General features: G+C 49.0%; 2 protein-coding genes across 3 annotated transcripts in view; one reads left to right on the top strand and one right to left on the bottom strand.

Annotated features, from left to right (window-relative positions):
* NME7 (NME/NM23 family member 7) overlaps window positions 1-14,488 on the bottom strand; it is a 634,381-nt gene extending 619,893 nt beyond the window's left edge. The window contains exon 1 of the mRNA XM_078658324.1: window positions 14,336-14,488. Within this exon, the coding sequence (XP_078514450.1) occupies window positions 14,336-14,338 (3 nt within the window). The 5' untranslated portion in view covers window positions 14,339-14,488. The remainder of the gene's footprint in view (window positions 1-14,335) is intronic.
* A 984-nt stretch (window positions 14,489-15,472) lies between these two features.
* The window catches only part of BLZF1 (basic leucine zipper nuclear factor 1), an 80,118-nt gene continuing 74,084 nt past the window's right edge, over window positions 15,473-21,506 (top strand). The window contains exon 1 of one of the 2 annotated variants that reach the window (XM_078658322.1): window positions 15,473-15,612. The gene's annotated coding sequence lies outside the window, so the exon portion shown is untranslated. Of the gene's footprint in view, window positions 15,646-21,506 lie in introns of both variants that reach the window. The other variant, XM_078658321.1, reaches the window with a different exon arrangement.

Genomic DNA, 21,506 nt, shown 5'->3' with positions numbered 1-21,506 from the left:
CTAACTCAATCACCAGCACTCCAACATGTTGTGAGCACCAGACTGTCTGTTAACGCCAGATCATATTCGATCCTACAAAACGCATCAGGTCCACAAGATCAGTGTAAATTTTCACAAACGAAGGTTCCAGTCGGCGATTTCAGTCAAAGCTGGGAGTGGTTGCCCGCGATCTTGTCAAATAAAAGTAGAGAATGAATCCCAGTGGCAGGGCGAGCGGTTAAGATAAATAAACCTTTGGATGGACCAACGCGGCCAGTAGCCTTATCAACTATGGATGATCACCAAGGTCACACGAATTTTGTAACATGCTCCTGGAACATCAGTGGTCTTCACCACAAAATTGAGAATCAAGCAACACTCTCCTTCCTATGTAAGCATACAGCAATAGCCCTGCAGGAAACCTGGGCAGCCGATGGCCACCCTATCATTGGGTTTATTGAACTTTGGAATCCAGCCCTCAGGGTTAGCCCCCATGGCCATGCTAAAGGCGGCTTGTCAACCTATATATCAACCAACTTAAAAGGCACAATTAAACGACTTTCCATCAATGAAGACTGGATTCTAGGGGTTAAAATCGATCGATGTCGAAATCAGCGCTCATTGTTCCTCTTCAATGTATACATTAATCCAAGCTCTCGTACCAAAAAAGCCCATTTGGTTCGCCTTACAGAAATTATGAGCAACATAGCCGCTGAGCATCCAAATTCAGATTGTATCGCCACGGGTGACTTTAACATTAACCTTTTTCAGGGAATAACTGCCGACACCGATGAGCCTTGCTTGTTCAACATCATTGAGGCCATAACCCAAACCAGGCCGCCGAATCAAGCCCATAGCGAATTGGGTCAGCTCTGCGTAACGAGGCTGCATAGTGCGGGCTATCTGGTAATGAACGGGAGGACAGCAGGGGACACTCCACCAAATTGGTCCTGGTTAAACGACAGTAAATATTCCCACTTGGACTACTCTATCTGCAACGCTGACCTTCTACACTACCTAGATACCTTTAGTATTCTCCCACACACTGAAAGCGATCACAGGCCCCAGGTTTTTTCCCTCAACATAAGATCAGGGATGCATAAACTAGCACCCCCAACCTGTCAGGGAATATACTCTGAAAATCTAAAGCGTTTGAAGTGGAGTGATGACACTGGCCCAAAAATTTTACAAGTGTGTAAGGACTTTACAAACGGTAGTAACAACTCAGACGCCTCACCAACTGCTATATGGACGTCGCTCTGCTCCCACCTGACCGGATGTTTTCCAGCTAGAATGCAGGGTCACAGTCGAACTCAGACTTGCAAGTTTGCACCATCTTTAAATACAAAATCACTTAAAAAGACACGAAACAACGCGCTACAAGAAACAACGCGCTACGGCAACTAGTTTAATTCCCTGGCAACATTGAAATCTCAAATAGATCTCACAGAACTCAAAAGGCCTTCAGGTTGGCGATCACCAAGGACAAGCTCACATATGCAAATCAGTTCTGGTGCAAATTAGTGTGGGAGAGTAAGAAGAAAAACGCCAGGAAAGTTTGGGCCCTAATCAATCAATCAACCTCGAGTTCCTCAAATTTTGGAACCTCAAATATACAAGAAGCAGAATGGGCAATCTATCTTACAGATCATTTCAAGTCACAAGTCCATCAAGATCCAGCAGGACAAGAATTGCCTTCAGAATCGGGCCCCGGTCTTGGAATTAAAGGGCGCACTCCCATCGACCCAACACCACTCTCTGACGCGGCCCATCAGGTGACCGAAGACAGGGTTATCACAGCCGTGACAAAGGCTAGACAAGACGGAGCACCAGGCCCTAACGGCCTCCCACAAAACTTGTTCAAATCGGACATAACTTTTTGGTCTGGATTGTTAACTAATCTTTTCAATTATGCATTGAGAACCACAACAATCCCAGACTCGTGGCGGGGTGCAATCATTCATCCGATTTATAAGTCAGGCCCGCGAGATGTCCCTAACAACTATAGACTTATAGCCCTGTTGGACATTGAGGCGAAACACTACGCAGGGCTCCTTCTGGAAGACCTGCGGCAACGGGCAAACGATCACAACATGGTCCCAATGAACCAAACCGGGTTCACTGCCAGCTCGGGGACCATGACCAACTTACTAGGGGTGTCATCCATTGTCGACAAAGCCCTTTTAACATCTAGGTTTGCGTTTTGCTGCTTTGTCGATTTTAAAGCCGCATTTGACAGGGTCCTCAGGGAGGCCCTATGGGAAAAGCTGAGGAAGTGGGGAATCCCTGACAAATTACTGAATGCAATTATCCAACTGCACTCACGCACTTGGGTTCGAGTGAAGTTGGGGTCCGGCACGCATCGCTCGTGAAAAATTTTCACAACGAGAGGGGTTAAGCAGGGATGCGTGCTGGCCCCCCTCCTATTCAACCTGTTCATTGCTGACCTGTCTAGTACCGTGGACGGCGTAAATAGCCACTCGCCAAAAGTAGGAGCTACGGCCTTGAGCAACGTTTTATATGCCGACGATTTAGCCTTGTTTAGCCACACCAGGGTGGGGTTGCAAAGGCTGCTTGACACACTGCTGCAAAACACGATCAAGAACCAATTAGAAGTCAATCTGAAGAAGACTCAAGTTGTCCCATTCGGGAAGAAGCGATATACCGGTGGCAGATGGTCCTTTAACAACAGCCTCGCCATTGGCCAGTCGTACAAATACCTGGGGGTCCATCTGGACTCCAGGGGCAACCTTATAAAGCAGCGCAAATAGATTGTGGTCAAAGCAATTACGCTTGTGGTGTCATTGACTAAGCTTTCAAGAAACCTTTCAGGTCCCACGCTGTCCCCTCTCTTGGAAGTCTTGAAAGCGAAAATCGGCCTCACCCTGTCGTATGGAATAGGGATATTTAAGGGAAAACTGAACAGTGCTCTAAATCAGCACACAATCAAAATGTATAAAAAGGTTTTCCACTTGCCATACTCTGCATCCCCCCCACAGATCAGATTAGAGATTGGGTATTTCTTAACCTATGCCACAAATTACGACAATCCAATCCAGGCACTCTAGAGATCCTAGTTTGGCAAGAAATAACTGAAAAAAATCCAGGAGGATCATTTGGTCGACTTTTTAAGGACTACATCCAACAAATCTCAGCAGAAGGCCTCTGGGCCCTCAATCCTAGTGAGCCTGCATTTAAGCTTGCCATCAAAAAATGTGTAAGATCGCTATCACTCATTACTGACAAAGCACTATTTACAAAACGAAGCCATGCGTGGGCAGTTATCAATTCCTACAATCGACTGACCCCTGCCACTTACTTTTCCAGTCCTTATTCACTGTACTTAAAACGCAGTTTCATTACTATTAGAATGGGTGACTGGAGATTCTTGCAAAATATACCCCCCTGGCGTCGCGTGAAGGATACAAACTGTAGAGGGTGTGGCGAAGTAGCAGAAACGCTACTGCATGTGGTCTGCATCTGTCCCGCCCTCGACCTCCAACGCAGGGCTAAGCTGAGGGGGGAATGGGATCGGCTGGGTGTTCGGACCTGTAGGCAAGCTATTATTGCAGCACTGAGTCCAGATAATACAGACTTAAACATAAGACTGACAAATTTGATCCAGTATGCTTATCGCAATTTTAAACAAAATCAGCCTCCCACCACTCTACCTCTACCTGTCTTAAATTAAACAATGTATTTTAATTAACCTCAAAGTACTGGGCAAACAATGCTAACAATGGTTTAAATAGTAGTCCACGTGCATGGGGTTGTTTTATGTACGGACTCGCAGCCCAGGGGAGCAGTTTTAGCAATTGATTGCTTGTACCGTTTTTATTGTTATGAATAATGTGAACCTGAAATTCTCTTTTAAAGATATTTGTTTTATTTCTAAATAAAGATATTTTTGATCTGACTAAACATTTCATACTGACCATACCGTATCCACCTCTACCTCTTAAGTGGCTAACAGTCTGGGATGTTCTTCACCTAAGCGCAGCAGCAAGAATACATGTTTAAGGATCACTTTAGAATGACAGTACTCATCACATTCGTTGATCATTATAATGCAATGCAATTACAGCCCCTAAAGGCATCACAGATGACATCACAGGATTAAGCATATACAGCCAGACACCCTAGCAGGAATGTCTGGCAACATAACCCCTCATTCCTTATGACTTCACATTACACATGTGACTTACAGTCCCTCCAAGGAAATAACCTGGGTCAATCGACTTGGTAGAAATTACATTAGTATGGCACTTCTTGTGCGATTGCTCCGCTTTACCTCCAGGGAATGCCCTTCTCCAGACATCCCCAATTCAGCCCTTCATCCCTTGGTGCACTCCCTCAATACACTCCCAGCTGTAGAAGAAAAGTTCCAGCCCAGGAGGTGATTCAATACTGGCTGAGCCCTTGAGGGGTTATTTCTATTACGTCCCCAGAGACTTAGTGACTGCACTTTTCCTTGTGATGCTGGGGGAGACTGTGTTGCTCCTGCAGCTCCCCCTGCACCTGAGCACTCACTTGGTGGTGACCCCATACTCCTGGGGCCACCACAAACAGAGAAAAAGGCTGAATTCCCCTGCAAACCGGTCCAGGCCTGCAAGGCATTATGGGGCAATTCTGCCATTTCCACGAATATCAGATGAGCGGCTCTTCCGCTTTGCCAAAGAAAGCTGCTCAGGGTGCCCCACGCTGCGTTCTTCTACTGTTGGGGGGCCCGGTCCCAACTGGACCACCAGGTGAGTGTATGCGGCTCAGGGAGCCAACCCCCGGCTGCTCGCTGGTTTTCGGGGGGCCGGTCCCAAGCAGGCCCCTCGCAACTCCTCCCTTGGTTTCGGGGTCCGGGTCCCACCCATGACCCCCACCTGCTTATTCGTTGGAGGGAGGAAGCCCAGGGAGCCCACCGCCGGCTGCCCCAGCCAGCTCCCTGACTGGCCAGCACCCTCGCGTGCTGCCGCGGGAGCCAGCACTGCAGTTCTGGTCTGCCCTCTCCGGCGGGCAAGTAAGTCAGGAAATAAGTCGCTCCCGGTCCGGAAGCACTGTTGCGTTGCAAAAATATTATTGCCACAATTATTTTCCTTTCGGTCTTTTTATTCATGTTATTCCAATCATTTCCATTTTTCAATTCGGCGGGCAGACACGGAGGCCAGCCCTGGTCCAGCTTGACTCAGGGGAGTGCGACGGCACTCCCCCCTCCTTGCCGCTGCGGGGGAGTGCGACGGCACTCCCCCGCCCTCTCTCAGTAGTTCGGGCCCGGAGATGGGGTCCTGTGTCCTCTAGGCATTTCTCCAAGGGGAGCGCGATGGAGCTCCCTGGCTTGCCTTACTCCACGTCAGGGTCCGGAGTTAGGGCCTGGGCCTCTCCACCGCCTTCATGGGTAGCACGCCGGCACTCCCCGACTTGGGCTTCCACGGGGCTCAGAGATGGGGTCCTGGGCCCCTCTTCCCCCTTCCACATCTTCGGTGCCCGGAGATGGGATCCCGGGCCCCCAGAGACCTCTTCGCGGGGGGGGGGCGACGGCGCCCCCTGCCCCCCCTTGTTGCCGGGGGCCAGGGTGGGCTCCTTCACGCTCCCCAACTTTTGTCTTCATGGGGGGGGCAACAGCACCCCCGCCTCCAGCGGGGCCCGGAGTTGGGATCCAGGGCCCCTTTCACCACCTTCATGGGGAGCGCAACGGAGCTCCCCATCTTAGCTTCTGCTGGGGGCAGCCCCTGGGACCTGAGCCACCCCGGGGGAACATTCAAGACCGGCGGCGGAGCCCCACGCGCTTCGTCTTCGGTCTTCTTGGAGGTCAAAGGTCGCCTACCTTCTGGGGGGCATATCCCAGCCCCCAGGGTACCGATCTGTGCCATTTTTGTCTCCTCTTACTCCTTGTGGCACTCCCCAGCCACTGGGAGCACTCCCTTTCTTCCTCTTGGTCTCCATGGGGGTGAACTCAGCAGAGAGCGGTCTTCACTGGCTCCCTGCACCAGCCTTTCACCTGGCTCTCCTCCTGGGCCTCTCTTCTTCTTGCTCAGAGGCCCAGGCTTCAGCTCACTGGTCTTGGACTCCTCTACTGGCGCTATTCAGGATCCTGGGACAGTCAAGCGGTTCATTCTTCCAACTGCCCATGGCTCCAGGCTCCAGCACCCTCTGCCTCAGCAGACCACACCCCAGAGAGAGCTCCTCTACCTGTGCAAGTTCCTTTTAAGAATTGAGAAGGAGCTGGCAGGAAGTCTCTGTTTGCCCTATCACACAGCGACACATCACTTCTCTGTCCCTGCACCCTCCTTCCTGCCTAGGCCTCTGGGTTTGCTCAAAATGGTGTTGTCCAGTTGTTTCATGCCACATGGTCTTTGAAAGCCCCTTCCCCCCCTCGCTGCCTTCTCTCCAGAGCAGTATGGTGCCTGGCACCAGGTGTCAGCTGCTGATGGATGAACCTGTAGATCCACCCATCTTCTCTTCTTGGAGTGAAGGCACTCGCCCTTGGAATGCTTGTTGTGCAGGGCTGAGCCTCAGAGGCTACAGCTTGGGGGGAAGGTCAATAATTCAGCCTGGCAGGCCCTGATTATGAGCTGACTCAGAGAAATATGACAGCTCGGGATGACCCAAAAGCAGTACAGATATGGCTTTGGACTCTGCAGAATACTTCTTCTCACACAAGTTACAGTGGACTTTAGTGCGTGTCTGGAATTTGTAGGCCTTAGGAAAGTGAACTAGCCCATGGGCTCCACATCCCCAAAGGAAAATAATGGAGTGAAAAACAGTAAAATACACTGACTTTCCCTGGCATGTTTCTTCCCACTGTATAAAGCCTATTCCATTTCACCACCCAGTTCTGCATAAGTCCTGCAACACCATTCCATCTACACCTGGGCTGCGCATGCCCTTACACGTGTGCACACGCATCTACACATGTATCTGCATGTAACCAGCCCGGTGCCCCTTACTCCAGCTGCAGCGCAGCAGCCTAGAAAAGCCAGGGGAACACCAGTAAAATCCACATGCAGTCTCTTTCATCATGAGTTCACTGTCGGTGAGTTCCAAATTATGAGGCTCTCCCACAATAAAAGCTCAACAATTAGGTGCTCAAAAAGCGAAAAATCTGGACAGCTCAGATGGTCAGAACCACCTTCTAACAGGTAGGAACAGAGGTAGAAATGGTAGCAGTGCTCTTTAAGTAATAGAACAATGGCGTTGAGCTGTCCTTTTCTCCCCAGTCGCCCCCGGTGTTGAAAAGTGCCCTGAACTCTTTAATGATGTAACCAGGCCTTGAAGTTTTATGAAAGGAATTTATTAGATACAAGTCAGGAAGGACAGCTCATCCACCCAAAAGGCTCATTTTTTTTTTTCAAAAACCTTTATTCGAGCAAGCAAAGGAGAATACAAGAATGGGCCTACAACCTCACGGGCTGGCCGCTAATAGCAAGGCACAATGAAAGAAGCAGAAAATCACTCCCGTGATCAGGCGAAAATCAGTTACCAAGCATTACTCCAAACATAGTACAGAGCATATTAATTTTCTGTTTTATACATGAAAACAACGAACACTAAAAAGGCGAATGCACAGTAATCAAGGTCAGCCCAAATAACGGAGGGGATGGTACAAGGTCAGGGGGGGGGGGGGGGGGCTGTGAGCAGCGGGGAGATCCGGAAATTCACAGAGCAGTATGAAAAGGTTTCGGGAACGCCAGCCTAGGGAGATAGGGTAACATCAGTAGTGCCAACCACGGGAGGGGTACAGATATCCCCACGATATTCATTCCACTGGCCCCAAATCTTCGTCCACGCCCTGGGTCTGCCCCTGGCCACATATACGGTCTTCTCACGAAACATGGACCAGTCCATGTTATCCTCCCATTTCGAGACCTCAGGGGGTCTGGACGCGCCCCAGAGTTGCGCAATGTCCCGTTTTGCAATCATGTACCCCAAGGTAGCCCATCTGGTCTGGGCCACAGAGTAGTCGGTGGGTTCCCACACATTCAACAGACAGCGTCGTGGCTCCGGCCGCAAGGTAACACCAGTCACAGCAGTCATCACCGCAAGCACATCAGTCCAGTAGGCCGCCACCCCTGGGCACTCCCAAAGAATATGTAAAAAAGTAGCACTCGACCCACAACCACGCTTACATAACCCATCCGGGGAAAAGCCCATTGTTACCAGACGCGGACCAGTGACATATACCCGATGAAGGATTTTAAGTTGAACCAAACGGAGACGGGCAGGGATGGCTACCTCTTTCGGAGAAGAGAGCGCCGATTGCCAATCCTCGTCGTCCAATTCCAACCCATCGCCGACCCAAACCTCCCGCAATCGGATCAATAAGTCCGCTCGAGTATTGATCAGTTTCTTATAGATCAGGGAAATGGTGCTATCAGGCAGGTGGCCATCAAGGACACGATCCTCGAGGGGGGAAGACTCGGGCAGGGTCTCATCAGGAGTCAGGACTGAGGCGAGGGCGTGTCGGACCTGCAGATAGCGAAAAAATTCTCTACCATTCAAACCGTATTCCGCCTGAAGGGCCTGGAATGACTTCACACTACCTTTCGAACAGACATCACCCACCTTACATATCCCAATCATATCCCAGCGGTCAAAGCCCTTAGTAGACCAGAGACATCCCAAACGTTCAGAGGCATAAAGCGGCGTCGCCAGTGTCATTCGATCCTCCCATCCCAAACTCACGTTCGCGGCTCGCCACACGGTGACTGCAATCCTGGACGGGCCCACAAGATGGCGCCCGGCCGATCTAGAATAAAGCGCTCTATTAAAGTCCCCACCCGGCAGCTGCAGTCTATCCATCTCAAAGGCAGGATTACGACCCGGTGAAAACATCACGTGATAAATGGCAGACAACTGGGAAGCCCAATAATATCTCTTGATGTCGGGGAGCGCCATGCCCCCGTCATACCAAGGGATGGTGAGTTTCGCGAGGGCAATACGTGGACGCCCGTCCCAGATCAATCGCCTTTGAAGACTCTCAATCTCCTGGAAATAGGTCTTGGGGATGTCATCATAGAAATTCTGGAGTGCATAAAGGAACCGCGGCAAGGACATCATTTTAAATAGAGCCGCCCTGCCCAGAGGAGACAACGGGAGCGTACGCCAGAGGGCCACGTCCAGTCGCAATCTAAGCAACGGGGGAGGAGATTACGCTCAAATCGGAGTGAGGAGTCCAATGTAATGAAGATCCCTAAATACTTGAAGCCAGACTGGACCACCTGAATAGGAAGTCTGCTCGGCAACGGGGGCAAAACACCCGAAAGAACATATACGCAGGACTTGGCCCAATTAATAACGAGACCTGAGTTGGCACCGAATGAAGTAAGAACATCAAATAAAACAGTCAGAGATTTACGCGGAGAGGTGAGATATAAGAGAATGTCATCCGCGTAAAGTGTGACGCGGTCCTCAAAGTCCGGTGACCAACGGATCCCTTTAAGCGAGGGTTCCCATCGAAGCCATGCAGCCAACGGTTCCAGGGCAAGTGCAAAAAGCAGCGGAGACAAGGGGCAACCCTGACGGGTTCCCCTGCCAAGACCGAAAGGGGCCGAAACTCTACCGTTTACCACCACTTGTGCTAAGGGTTCAGCATACAATAACTTCACCCAACCGATAAACTCAGGCCCGAAACCGAATTTCTCAAGAGCCGCCCAAAGATAAGGCCATTCCACAGTGTCAAAAGCCATCGAGGCATCCAACGATGCCAAAATGGCCGGCTCCGTCAGAAGTCCCGCCCTCGCAATCGCACCGTGGAGACGACGTAGGTTGAGAGCCGTGTTGCGATGCGGGATAAATCCGGATTGATCCGGATGGACCAAGTCAGTAATGACCGTCAGGAGACGGGTCGCCAGGAGCTTAGCCAATACCTTGGGCTCAACATTCAGCAGGGATATGGGTCTATAAGATGAACAAAGGTCCCGCGGTTTACCCTCCTTGGGGATGACAACTATAGTGGCCAGACGCTGATCATAAGGGAGAATACCCCATTCCCGGGACTCCAGAAACATGGCACGAAGATAGGGCGCCACTCTGTCGGGACGTAGCTTGTACAGTTCAATTGGCAACCCGTTCGGGCCCAATGCTTTGCCCGAACGGAGTGAACGGACGGCAGTAGCTATCTCATCCATAGTAAAGGGGGCCTCCAACGCTACACGATCTAAATCGGAAACACAGGGCAAAGCTATATCGCGCAACAGAAGGCGAGAGTCAGCCACATCCCTCACAGACACAGGGGTATAAACCACATGAAAATACTCAGCAAAACATTCAACTATTCCAATCGGGTCCGTCACACTCGCACCACTCGATGACTGAATCAAGGGCACCACACGATTAGCTCTCTCCTTCTTATCCAACCATGCCAGTAACTTACCCGCTTTGTCCCCCACATCATACAAACGACCCTGTTGCTCCCGAAACATCAGTTTAGCAGCATCCGTGACCACAGACTTATAGGCAAATTGTTTCAGACCCAGGGCGTGGAGTTTCGCAGATGTGACACCCGATTCCAAAGCAGCATCCAGTGCAGAAATCTCTCCCTCAAGGTCCACCACCTCCCGATTCCTCGCCTTCTTAGCTTCAACAATAAGGGAGAGGGCCTGCCCACGAATCACCGTCTTAAAGGCCTCCCACAGGGACACCGCAGAGGAGACCGACCCCTCGTTATCCAGAAAATATGCGTCCAAGGACTTAATCAAAAGGCTGCGGGTCTCGGGGGAGGTAAGGTACCATGGGTTGATAGGAGCCACCCGGCCCACTGCCTCCACCCCAATCTCAAAACGGAGCCAGAGAGGAGAGTGGTCAGAGATGCCCCTGGGGAGGTGTACAATCTCACGCACCGCTGGCGACTGAGCCGCAGGCATCAGGAAATAATCCAGTCTAGACAGACTCCCATGGGCCCCAGAGTGGAAAGTGTATTGAAGCTGAGTAGGATGCATAAGCCTCCAGCAATCCACCAAGCCAAATGTGTCCAAAAACCCACCCAACCACTGTTGGGCCACAGGAGTATCCCTAGGGGGGTGGCGATCGTGTAGACCAGAGAACACAGAATTAAAATCACCAGCCATAAAGAGAGTACTATCAGGGAGGTCCAACAACACACGGCCCAAATCGGAAAAGGTAGAAGTCTGCAGGCCGGGGGGCACGTAAACAGTAAATAAGGAGAGGGTACGACCCTCATAGCGACCCACAAGGACAGCATATCGCCCCCGATCATCCAGAATCACATCATCAATAGCTAGGGGGAGGGAAGCCCGAACAAGGATACCCACACCCCTAGAGCCCGAGGTAAACCCCGAATGTGCAGCGAGGCGATAGCCCCACCTATTCATCGCATGACAAATATTGCCCACCAGATGAGTCTCCTGCAGGAAAACAATATCTGGAGATAAACGTCGTATACATTTCAACACCACACTCCGCTTGATACGATCCCCCAGACCGTTAACGTTCCACGAAACAAATCTCAACCCGCTACCCCCCATCCCACCCAGCAACGCCAAAACCCCCCACCAATGAGCATAACACAAGAAACATCATCAAAGACAGGATAGAGTCGCCTTGAGAACAAAACACACAAACAACGAACTTCCCAACCGCCCACCCCCCAACAAACAAGAGAACACCCCCCACCCTGCACCCCTGCAAAAAGCTAAAAAGCCACCCCAACCTGCAGTGTGCCTGTCGCCCAAGAACCCCTATTCTACACAAAGACCCCGGAGGAGGAAAGGCTCCGTTCCACCCGCCACCCCGAGCGAGACCGATAACGAGGAAAAACACACACAACAAATCGCTTAAACAGTAGAGGAACGTAGGCATACAATCCTGGAAAGAGTTACGCAAAACAAAGTCCCAGGCTTAGACGAAGTGTTCAGCTCTCGACACCACCTTCAGCACCGCCCGGGTGGGCAGCGGACTCAGTCTCAGGAGATCGGTCAGGCAGAGAGTCCAGCCAGTCATTCACAGCATCCAGCCGATCAAAGAAAAAAGTTCGGTCATTGTACTCAACTCGCAGCCTGGTCGGAAAAAGCATAGCGTAGCGCAACCCCATGTCCCTAAGACGCTTCTTGGCACCACGAAATCCCATCCGCTGCTTCTGGACCTGTTGGGAAAAGTCCGGCTAAAAGTTCACTGTGGCATTCTCAAAGGCCACCGGGCCCTTCACACGTGATGCTTGCAGGATAGCGTCCCGATCCCTATAGTGGAAAAGTTTCGCAACAATAGGCCTCGGCGGGGCACCCGGCTTACCCTGGCCCCCGGAACACGATGTGCACGCTCCACTGTGAAAAATTTACTCAGTCCAGAAGGAGAGAGGTGGTTTTGGATCAGGTCCTCAACTAGGAGATCAACTGAGTGGGGTTCTGGATTCTCCGGAACACCAACCACGCGAACATTACAGCGACGTGCCCTGTTCTCAAAGTCTTCCAAGCGCCGGGTCATGAAATCGTTCACCCTACGGAGATTGCCAATCTCCGTCTGTATCTCCGAGACGTCTTCCGTGAGGCTGGATGACTTGAGGTCCAATGATTTCACCTTCTCATTGGTTTTTGATAGATCGGCTCGAATTAAGTTCACATCAATGGCCACGGTGTCAATTTTGTGGGCCAGGGTTTCATATTGTTGGCCTATCGTCTCCCTCATGCCAGAAATGGCGCCCATGATGTCCTGCAGGGAAGGCTCCGTTGACGTGTCCACGATGTGGTCAGACGCGCTGGGACCGGGCAGGGCAGCTCCGGGGGACCCCTTCGAGTGGGTATAACGGTCCATGACGTTAGATTGGACCGGACCCCCGCGCAGAGGCGTCTTCGTCGTCTCCCGGTCCCCTCTGCCCGCCATTTTGGAGACTGCGTCACAAGGAGATTCACCAGGTCCGACGGACCGGTCACCAGAAAGTGAGGCCTCGGGACCAAAGGGCCGCAACAAGGGTACCACCTGGAGAGAGCCAGCCAAATAGGAGAGTAGGCCAGCCACAGGTCCGACCGCCGTCTCGTGCCCCGGACCTGGCCCTGGCCAGACTCCCTCGCCGATGTCTCAGTCTGAGGCAGAATCGAAACCGAAACTTAAGAGGGGGACCCTCAAGGCCAATCCCCCTACCGTTGTTGTTCAACTCCAAGACGGCCACTGAGCCCTACCCAGTCCCGGGCGCACCGCAAGGGCGGAGCTCAAAAGTTCGAAGCACCGTAACTCCGGCACCCGGTGTCGAAATAAAATTCCAAAAGGTCCAGGTAGATCAGCCCAACGTCCTCTACACAAATCCTCGTAAAAAGTCAGGATTAGTTCAGGATATTACGCCGGGAGTGGCGGGGGTCCGGGGAGCGCTGTGCTCACGCGGCCATCTCGGATGCCCGCCAAGCTCCTCCCAAAAGGCTCATTGTTGTCATGGAGAGGCAGAGGAGAGGCACATTACCACAGGTTGGTAACAACTAGAACCCTATGGGGTCTCTAGTGATCCCAGGGGTGCACCAGTCTCCAGCAAAAAGAAGCACTACGCTGATAACAGGGCTTTGTTCTAAGGGGAAAAAAATGAGCTGCAGTAAGTCGCTCTGTAATAGGACATCGCTTACATCTTTTGTCATTTATATCCTGGCTGGGAGGTATTAAAAGGGAAGGGACTCCAAATAGAGTTCTAAACCCCCACTCCCTCTTCTACTAATCACACTGTGGATACTTTTACACATTAGTAAGGCCTGACTGACCAGAATAGTGTGTTTGGCAATCATGTATTTGATTGCATTTTTTTAACAGGCAACAGAGCTTAACTGCAATTTTTAAATACGTCTAGACATATTTAAATATTGCCAATTTAATTCAATAATTGTGCGAAATTTTGAGGGGGGGGGGAATGATTTTTTTTCCGGGGGGGGGGGGCAATTAAAAAGTTTGAAGACCACTGAACTAGAACATGTTTTGCTTTATTTTTAAGGTTCTGTGAAAGGAGCAATGGCTCATCTAATCACTAGTGTGGCGAAGAAGGCTCGGGGTAAAGAAGATTACAGGTAAGTATTGGGAATTCACAGCTAGCACAAGATTGTGAGCGCTCTCCCCGGAACTCTGACAATCAACACCATCCCCTTCTCCCCTGTTACCATGAAATGGGTAGGTATTTTAACATCAGCAAACCCATCCCCGTCTCCCCTAGTACCCACTGTCACCATGAAAGAGGTAGGTATTTTACCATCAGCAAACCCAGCTTTGTTTGGAATTCTTTGACCCCTTCAGAGCAGAATACAACCTCGAGGCACTTCAAAATGACCTGACAATCATCTAATCTGGACAGCATAAATCTCCCTTCTTGACTGTCAGCTCCTAAAGAAATGTAGTCTGCATTGTGAGCTAAACACATTACGGCTGCTGTTGGCTCACTCACCATGGTTGGGTTTCTTAAAAGGTGCAGCAGTAGATTTCAGTACTAGGGAACGAAGCCTCAGTTGCGGGTCTCTAGACTGCAGTGACAGGTCTCTGGTGTGTTGTCGGTAACAGAATCAAAACTTCCGCGGCCTCGTTTCTCCTGGCAACACTAGCCCCGCCCTTTGACCTTTAATACCGGAAGAATAACATAATTACGTTTTAGGAACGCCCAGCAACCAAATGAAACATAATCAAGCAGCCGTCATCTTAGAATCAGTCAGAACGATTCCGTTCGAAATGCCGCAAAGGTGGTAGGGAAGCAGTTCATTAAAAAAAACTAGCCTGACCCTACAATGTCCGCCGATGAAACCCAATCCCTCCCACATATTTTTCATGGCTGTACCAAACTGGTCGGCACTCCCTGTATGGCGGCCATCTACAGTGTGTGCATTTTCATTTGGCTACAACAAATTCTACAGAAGAACATGAGTCGAGTGCCACCATTTTCAGATTCTAAAAAAGCTACAAGTATAAACTCACGGGAAACTTAAATAATTGTATGATCTTGTTATTCTAGAACGTTAACGAAGCTATAGTATAATTAAGGCGTTCAGTTCACCACTATCGATGCAAAAGTGAAATTCTACTTCTATATTTGTGGAATATCCCGATTTTTGTTGTTCAAACTGTGGTTGTTCTACAGGCAAACGAGAACTTCCAACAACCCCAACGCCAGAACGTTATGAGGATGGCCATTGAACACATTTAGTATGGGGAAGATGATGATTGATGGCCATCTTTCAATGGTGCCGATTGAATGTCATCAATGAGGGAAAAGACCGAAGAAGGCGCGCAATAACTAAAACAACAGAAGCGTAGTATGTGCGCTGCCCTCCAAATCGATTGCTTCAACTAATTAAAAACAATTAGAGTATAATATCTCACTAATGTAGCTGTGGATGCTCAGCCTTTTTAAAATGTATATTCAGCGTTTTCATTACAGTGATGTTATCAAAAGCGACGTGTTGAAACATCCTCGTAGGTCATTGGGGATTGTGGGACAAGAACAATTATTTTTTGTTTTGACTCATTTTCGGTTTGGGGTAGGTTGGTGTTGTTTCCGGTTTCTCTTCGCAGCTGGTTGGGCTTCTTTTTCGCACTGGAGCGATTGGCGGATGTGAATGGGTTTGGGTAGAACAGCTGGCAGTGGGGCTGAACGGGGAACTAATGAGATCTTCGGAGCGGCGCTGAAGGAACCGTAGCTCCGTAGTCACGCCGCGCAGTATAACGGACCAGGTACTACTACCCGTGATCGTGTCTTAATGTCAGGTCTGTTTACTTGCGATTGTAAGATTTCCTCCTCTAGCTTTGTAACAGCTGTGATGGTGACATCGCCGCCTTCCGCTTTCTTCCCCTTGTATTTCATTTTCGTGAATTTCGAATGGAAACTTGTAGAAATGGCGACATTCACTCTTGAGACTTAACGACCCAGTGCCTTTTTTGGTGTTATTTTGGGGTAGTTACTTCTAGGTGTTTAAAGATGCAGCAACATATTATAAAGTGGTTCCCTGAAATGAACAGGTCTCTTGTTGTAAGTGGGAAGATTCTTTATTCATCCATTATATGTACATTCTGTTGAGAAGCATATGCTGCTGAATTCCCCACCAGGAAGGAGCATTATATCTTCCTGCGTAATATCTCACCTGTTGCCTGTAAATCTCATTATATATCTCGTGCCCAATCCTTGTCTCACTCATTACTTTTGATGATTACCCAAGCTAATGTTGGCGTATATAACCCACCCATCTCAAATGTTAAAACGAAACACTAATCATGCTTTCCCATATCTAGTGGATCTGCCCTGAAGTCCATCAGAGGGAGTAGTTGTAGACAAGGAATTATTTTGTTCCAACGACTCTTCAGTAATATCAGTTGCTTTTTTTGACCCTGGATGACACTACTAAAAGTCACAAATGCTCTGTTTTTCTGTATCGCCTCAGACTGCTGAAGATAGGAACTGCCCTTTTACTTCTAATACATTAAAAAGTTTCTCTTAAATGGAAGGAGAATGAAAAACACAGGTAATAAGATTTCCAGTGCTGTATGTCTCTTGGAAGCCACCTTAGGCAGAAATGACTGAGTATGTTTGTCCAAAATCCCCTCTTCTAGAATTTTTCATAAAGAGTTGTTCACATATTAAAGCTCCAAGTTCGCTAGTCCTCCTAGCTGAAGCGACAGGCACTAAAATGCCACCTTTAATGGCAAGTATTTTAAATGAAAAAAAATCAGTGGTTCAAACTACATACCCTGGAGCGCTTTGAAGACTATTGGCAGGTTCCGCAGAGGAACAGTTGGTCTAGAAATAGCAAAACGTTTCATCTGTCTGACCACCAAATAAAAATCCTTGCTAGCACTAACCTATGGTTCTCCAACCACTTGATGACTGTCTACTGAGCCTTTAAAGTAATATTTTAAAATCAGTGATGGTACAATGTAAATGTAAATGTACAGGAATTTATATAGCGCAAATCACCAAGCGGTTTCTAAGCGCTTGCTTAGGGAACCCGTCCTGGTATTCCCCTGTGAGATAACCCCGGCAGGGTATCCGCAAGATGAAAGCCAGGCATCCCGCCGCGAGGGGGCGTTGTGGAGATTAAGCAAGCTATTGCCCAGAGTCGCAGAGTGTGAACCCGTGAATCGAATAGGCACCGGAGCGAGAATTGTCGAGTCCATGGACATTTTAGGACTCAAGACCCCGCCGAGCCGGGAATTGAACCCTGGTCCCGGGCTGACCTCTGCTTCCAGGTCTGCCTCCTCTAACCAGTGAGCCACACTTCTCCACTATGGCCATCAGGGCATGGAATCGACTGCCTTTATGCCCGCTATTGGGGCAGATGCATGGCCAAAAGTGAAGAAGTTATCCAGTTTTTCCGAGATCACCTGAATAGGTTAGAGACAAAGCTAAAATTAACAGAGTGCCTGGTCACACAGGCTCTGGATGCAGTCACTATGGCTCACCTGCACACTCAGCTCACAGAGTATAATGAAGTTGCAGCTAGGAAATTCAAATTCCACGGCAAATATGCAAGAGTGAGAGCTTATGGAGAGGGCGAGAGATCCGACCGGTCCTTAGCTTCTAAAATTGCCCGACCTTGGACTACTGAGAGTGTGGTGGGGATAGCGGACTGACAGGGGCGACAGAATCAAAATACCACATAGGTACTGAGTGCATTTCCGCAATACTACAAAGACTTTATGCCGCCCTGGGGGCAAGGACCCAGGCAATGGTGGGTGACTATATTCAAGACACATTGCTTGGCTGGCTGAGTGACGTCCATCGCCTTTTTCTGGTACAGCCATTTACTGCGGAGGAACTGAGGTAGGTGGTTGGTGCACTCCTCACTGGGGAATCGCCTTGTTCGGAGGGTTTGTCCGCCAAATTTTATAAACTTTATCTTGTTCTGATGGCCCCCTAAGATGTTAGCGGTCTTTGAGGAGGTGCAGACGAGTGGTCTTCTTCCACCATCTATGCAGGAGGCAATGATTATCTCTTTGTTCAAGCCTGATAAACCAGCGTATAAATGTGACTCCTATCAGCCTCTGTCGCTTAGAAATTGAGACACCAGAATTTTAGCAAAATTGGTGGCTAATCAACGGACGCTTCTCCTCTTAGGGCTCATGAGGTCTGATCAGGCCAAATTTGTTGCGGGATGCTCCACTTCCCATAATATACGCACCCTCTTCGCTATAATGCAAGATATTGACCCAGACCTAGATGCTGCTGCCATATTCTTGGATGCCTCGAAGGCTTTTTTGATTCCCAGGAGTGGGGTTATTTATTCACGGTGCTGGATAGGATGGCCATGCACCAGGGTTTGCTGTGTTGGATACAACTACTGTACACTGAGCCTGTAGCACTGATATGTATCAACAAAGCCTATTCGGTCCTTAAGAAAATAACTAGGGCCCGCAACAGGGATGGACCCTATCGCCACTCCTTTTTTCCCCTGGCACTGGAACAGCAAGCTACTAGACTTAAGGCACCATTACCTCATGTACGCTATGCTATACACAAGCATGCCTGTTTTGATTTCTCTGTAGGCATTTCTGATACCCAGGGCATTTAAGTGAACCAGCCCATGTTTGTCTTCTTGTCCAGGCCTCCTCGCTCCTGGTGCAGAGTGGGCATTTCATCGTTGATTCCTGTGCGGCATCTGCGGTATGCCGCGGGCTAGTTACAGTGTCCGTACTGCTTGCACTTGTACATGTAATTTATACGGAGTGCCTACCCCTGATGAAGCACTCATTGGTCTAAAATGCATTAAAACGAGACTTGTTTGACTTTTCGGTCCTTTTTGGAGGTATGGCAAGGAAACTACATGAAAAATGGGGTCTTGCGGCTATAACACGACCGACGCACAGCCACACTTTAAGTACCATCTTACCTCTCGGGGAGAGCAGCTAAGCCATTACACAGCTATATAGATTGCTATATGCCGACTTGGGTAGGACCTTTGACACTCTGCTATGCAGGTGGATGCAGAACTTGGGCCTAGAGCTCACTGGCGTGGAATGGGGCAAAAGTTTGGAACGTCCTACAGCAGTATCCAGAAATCCCAGGCTAAGTCTTGCATAGAGCAAATCTAACTTCCAAATGACTAAATGTAATGACTCGGAGTATGGATATGCAGTGCCCCAGGTGAGGGAAAGGGCTTGCTGACATCTGTCCCATTTTGAGCTTTTGAACTTCAGTGACGGATACACTAGAGGAAACTACTGTCAGGACAGCATTGTTGGTTCCAAAACATTGGCTTTTAGGCCTTTATTCTTAACCATAGAGTGTAACATGATTCCTAGATTCTTAGACCTAACCTTGACTTTGCCCAAAGGTGCACAGCTACAACTTGGAAATGCCTTTTAGGCCACACGCTCAGACGTGGTTGAAAATAGTTATGCAATGGGTCGAGCTTCATCTGCAAACACTGGTATTTGATAATTGCATGCAACTAAGTAACCGTGAGCATACTCAGCAAAAGGATAGGATAGGATGAGGATTTATAAAGCACACTAAAACCCGAAGTTGCTAAGGTGCTGGGCGGTAGAGAGAAAGAGAGGAGAAAGACGGGCTGCTGACTAAACTGAAAAAAGCCAAGTCTTCAGCTCTATTTTGAACACCGGAAGCGATTCTTCCTGGGAAATCGAGGAAGGTAGTGTAATCCAAAGTTGTGTGACCGCCACCGAGAAGGTCCCACCTGGCTTTGCGGACTCTGGGGATGATCAATTTTCTCTGGGAGGAAGATCTCAAAGCCCTCCCAGGCATGTACCATTTAAACATGGATTTAAGCTGCTGTGAACCTTTAATATGCAGGGCCTTTTAACCATGCACAGGGCTTTGAAAAAGATTTGCTTTCTTAATAGGGAGCCAGTGTAGAGGCGAAGCCCTTCCTTTGCTGAGTGCCGTTTAGGGATAATAAGGATCTGCCTGGCAGCCACGTTTGGGAGGGTTTCTTAGAGAAATTTCGGGACGCTCCCACCTCAGACGATTCTTGAGCAATAGATGAAGACTCTGCATCCCGTAGTCAAATGTGCTGTAATGTGTTGTCATTATTGCTCACGTTAATTTGTGATTTAGTTTCTTCCCATTATTGCATTATATCCTCCTGCTAACCGCTTGTGGATAGCCTTATCTCCCTATACAGTCACCCACTCAAATTCTCTACTTAAAGTTGTTTATCGTAAGTGCATCCCAAAAACTGTATTTGAGGACATTTATACCCTTTTTTTCTACTGTATCTTTCATGGTGTTAATGTATTTGATTTGTCATTGTTAAGCATAGATACTCTATATGCAGATAACATGGTCATGCATGTAAGGGAGCTTCAGAAAAGCCTTGATGTACTTTTCCTAGAAAACACGTGCTTTGGCTTGCTGTTGGGGGTTAATATCAACTGGGTAAAATCTCTATCCGCCCAGGCTTTGTGCCTAAATTTCCATTAAAGTGGTGTGAGGGCTCCCTAAAATACTTGGAGATATGGGTGCATAGAGACCCTGAGGAGGTGATCAGTGAAAACTACGGGGTCGCTATTGCTTGAATAACAGAGCAAATAACTCACTGGATATTCCTACCCTTCTCCCTGGCTGGTCGGGTACGCCGCAGGGAAATGGTTAATTTGCTGTAGATGTTGTTTCTCCTTAAACATATTCCACTGCCACTCAAAAAGGCCCTTTTTAGCTTCTTTTCGATCAGCAATGGATAGAGTGGTATGACCTGTAAGTAGTTTAGGATTAATTGGGAGACCCTTACGCTACCATTCTGTTTGGGTGGGTTTGCGCACCAAATCTCTAGCTCTACTATCTGTGCATGCAGGCGCACTTTGCCCATGGCTTGAACCGGCCAGCCCCATTCTTGCCTCATTTGGTGGTTGAGATGGATAGTATGTCCCTGACTCCTCCATCTTCCTTCTTGGGAGGATTGGTGCCTTTTACTCGAAGAGATGTTGAGTTATTTGGTCAAAGCGTGAGATAAGCTTAGCAAAAAGGTGGGACCAGGCTATGTTTATTCGTCTCCGCTTCCCCAGGAATGTCACCCTTTGCTGCCTAGTAATCTTGAATCTGATGCTCGTAGAAGCTTCTAGACTCTAAGCCTGCTAACCTTGGGAGACCTATATAGAAAGGGTTTGTTTTTCCCACTGGCAGAGTATAGGGAAGACTCGAGATGCACTGCGTTGTACACGATTCTCCACTTTCAGCTATGAAGTAGTTGTTGGCTGTCGTTTACACAGTTCCAGCAGGAGCCAGTTCGTCTAGCACCTCTGCAGATCTCTTGATCACGATGTCCACTAAATATCTAAGAACTCTGCTGTTTAATGCCTCTCCGAGTGGACGGTGGCTCCTGTGAGATAGCACGCATGGATTGGGAGCGGGAACTGATGCAGGAGCTGGGTAATGATCTCTGGACTTAGGTCTGCCCGTAAGACAGGCATGGTGTCCTCTAGTAGCCACTTACACATTATCTATTATAAATTCTTGCAAAAAGCATATTATGCACCAGTCTTTCTTCACAGGTTTGGTCTGCGAGAGGATGCAAATTTTGGCAGATGTGGTCAACTAGAGGCAGGGTTTCTTTACTCAGCCTGGTCATGTGGAGCAGTCTGAGTTTTGGACTGAAGGGATGGATACACTGTTGGAG

The sequence above is a fragment of the Lissotriton helveticus genome, chromosome 8 (assembly GCF_964261635.1).
Source record: "Lissotriton helveticus chromosome 8, aLisHel1.1, whole genome shotgun sequence".
In the NCBI taxonomy this organism is placed as follows: domain Eukaryota; kingdom Metazoa; phylum Chordata; class Amphibia; order Caudata; family Salamandridae; genus Lissotriton; species Lissotriton helveticus.
This window is presented reverse-complemented; position numbering and strand designations above follow the sequence as displayed.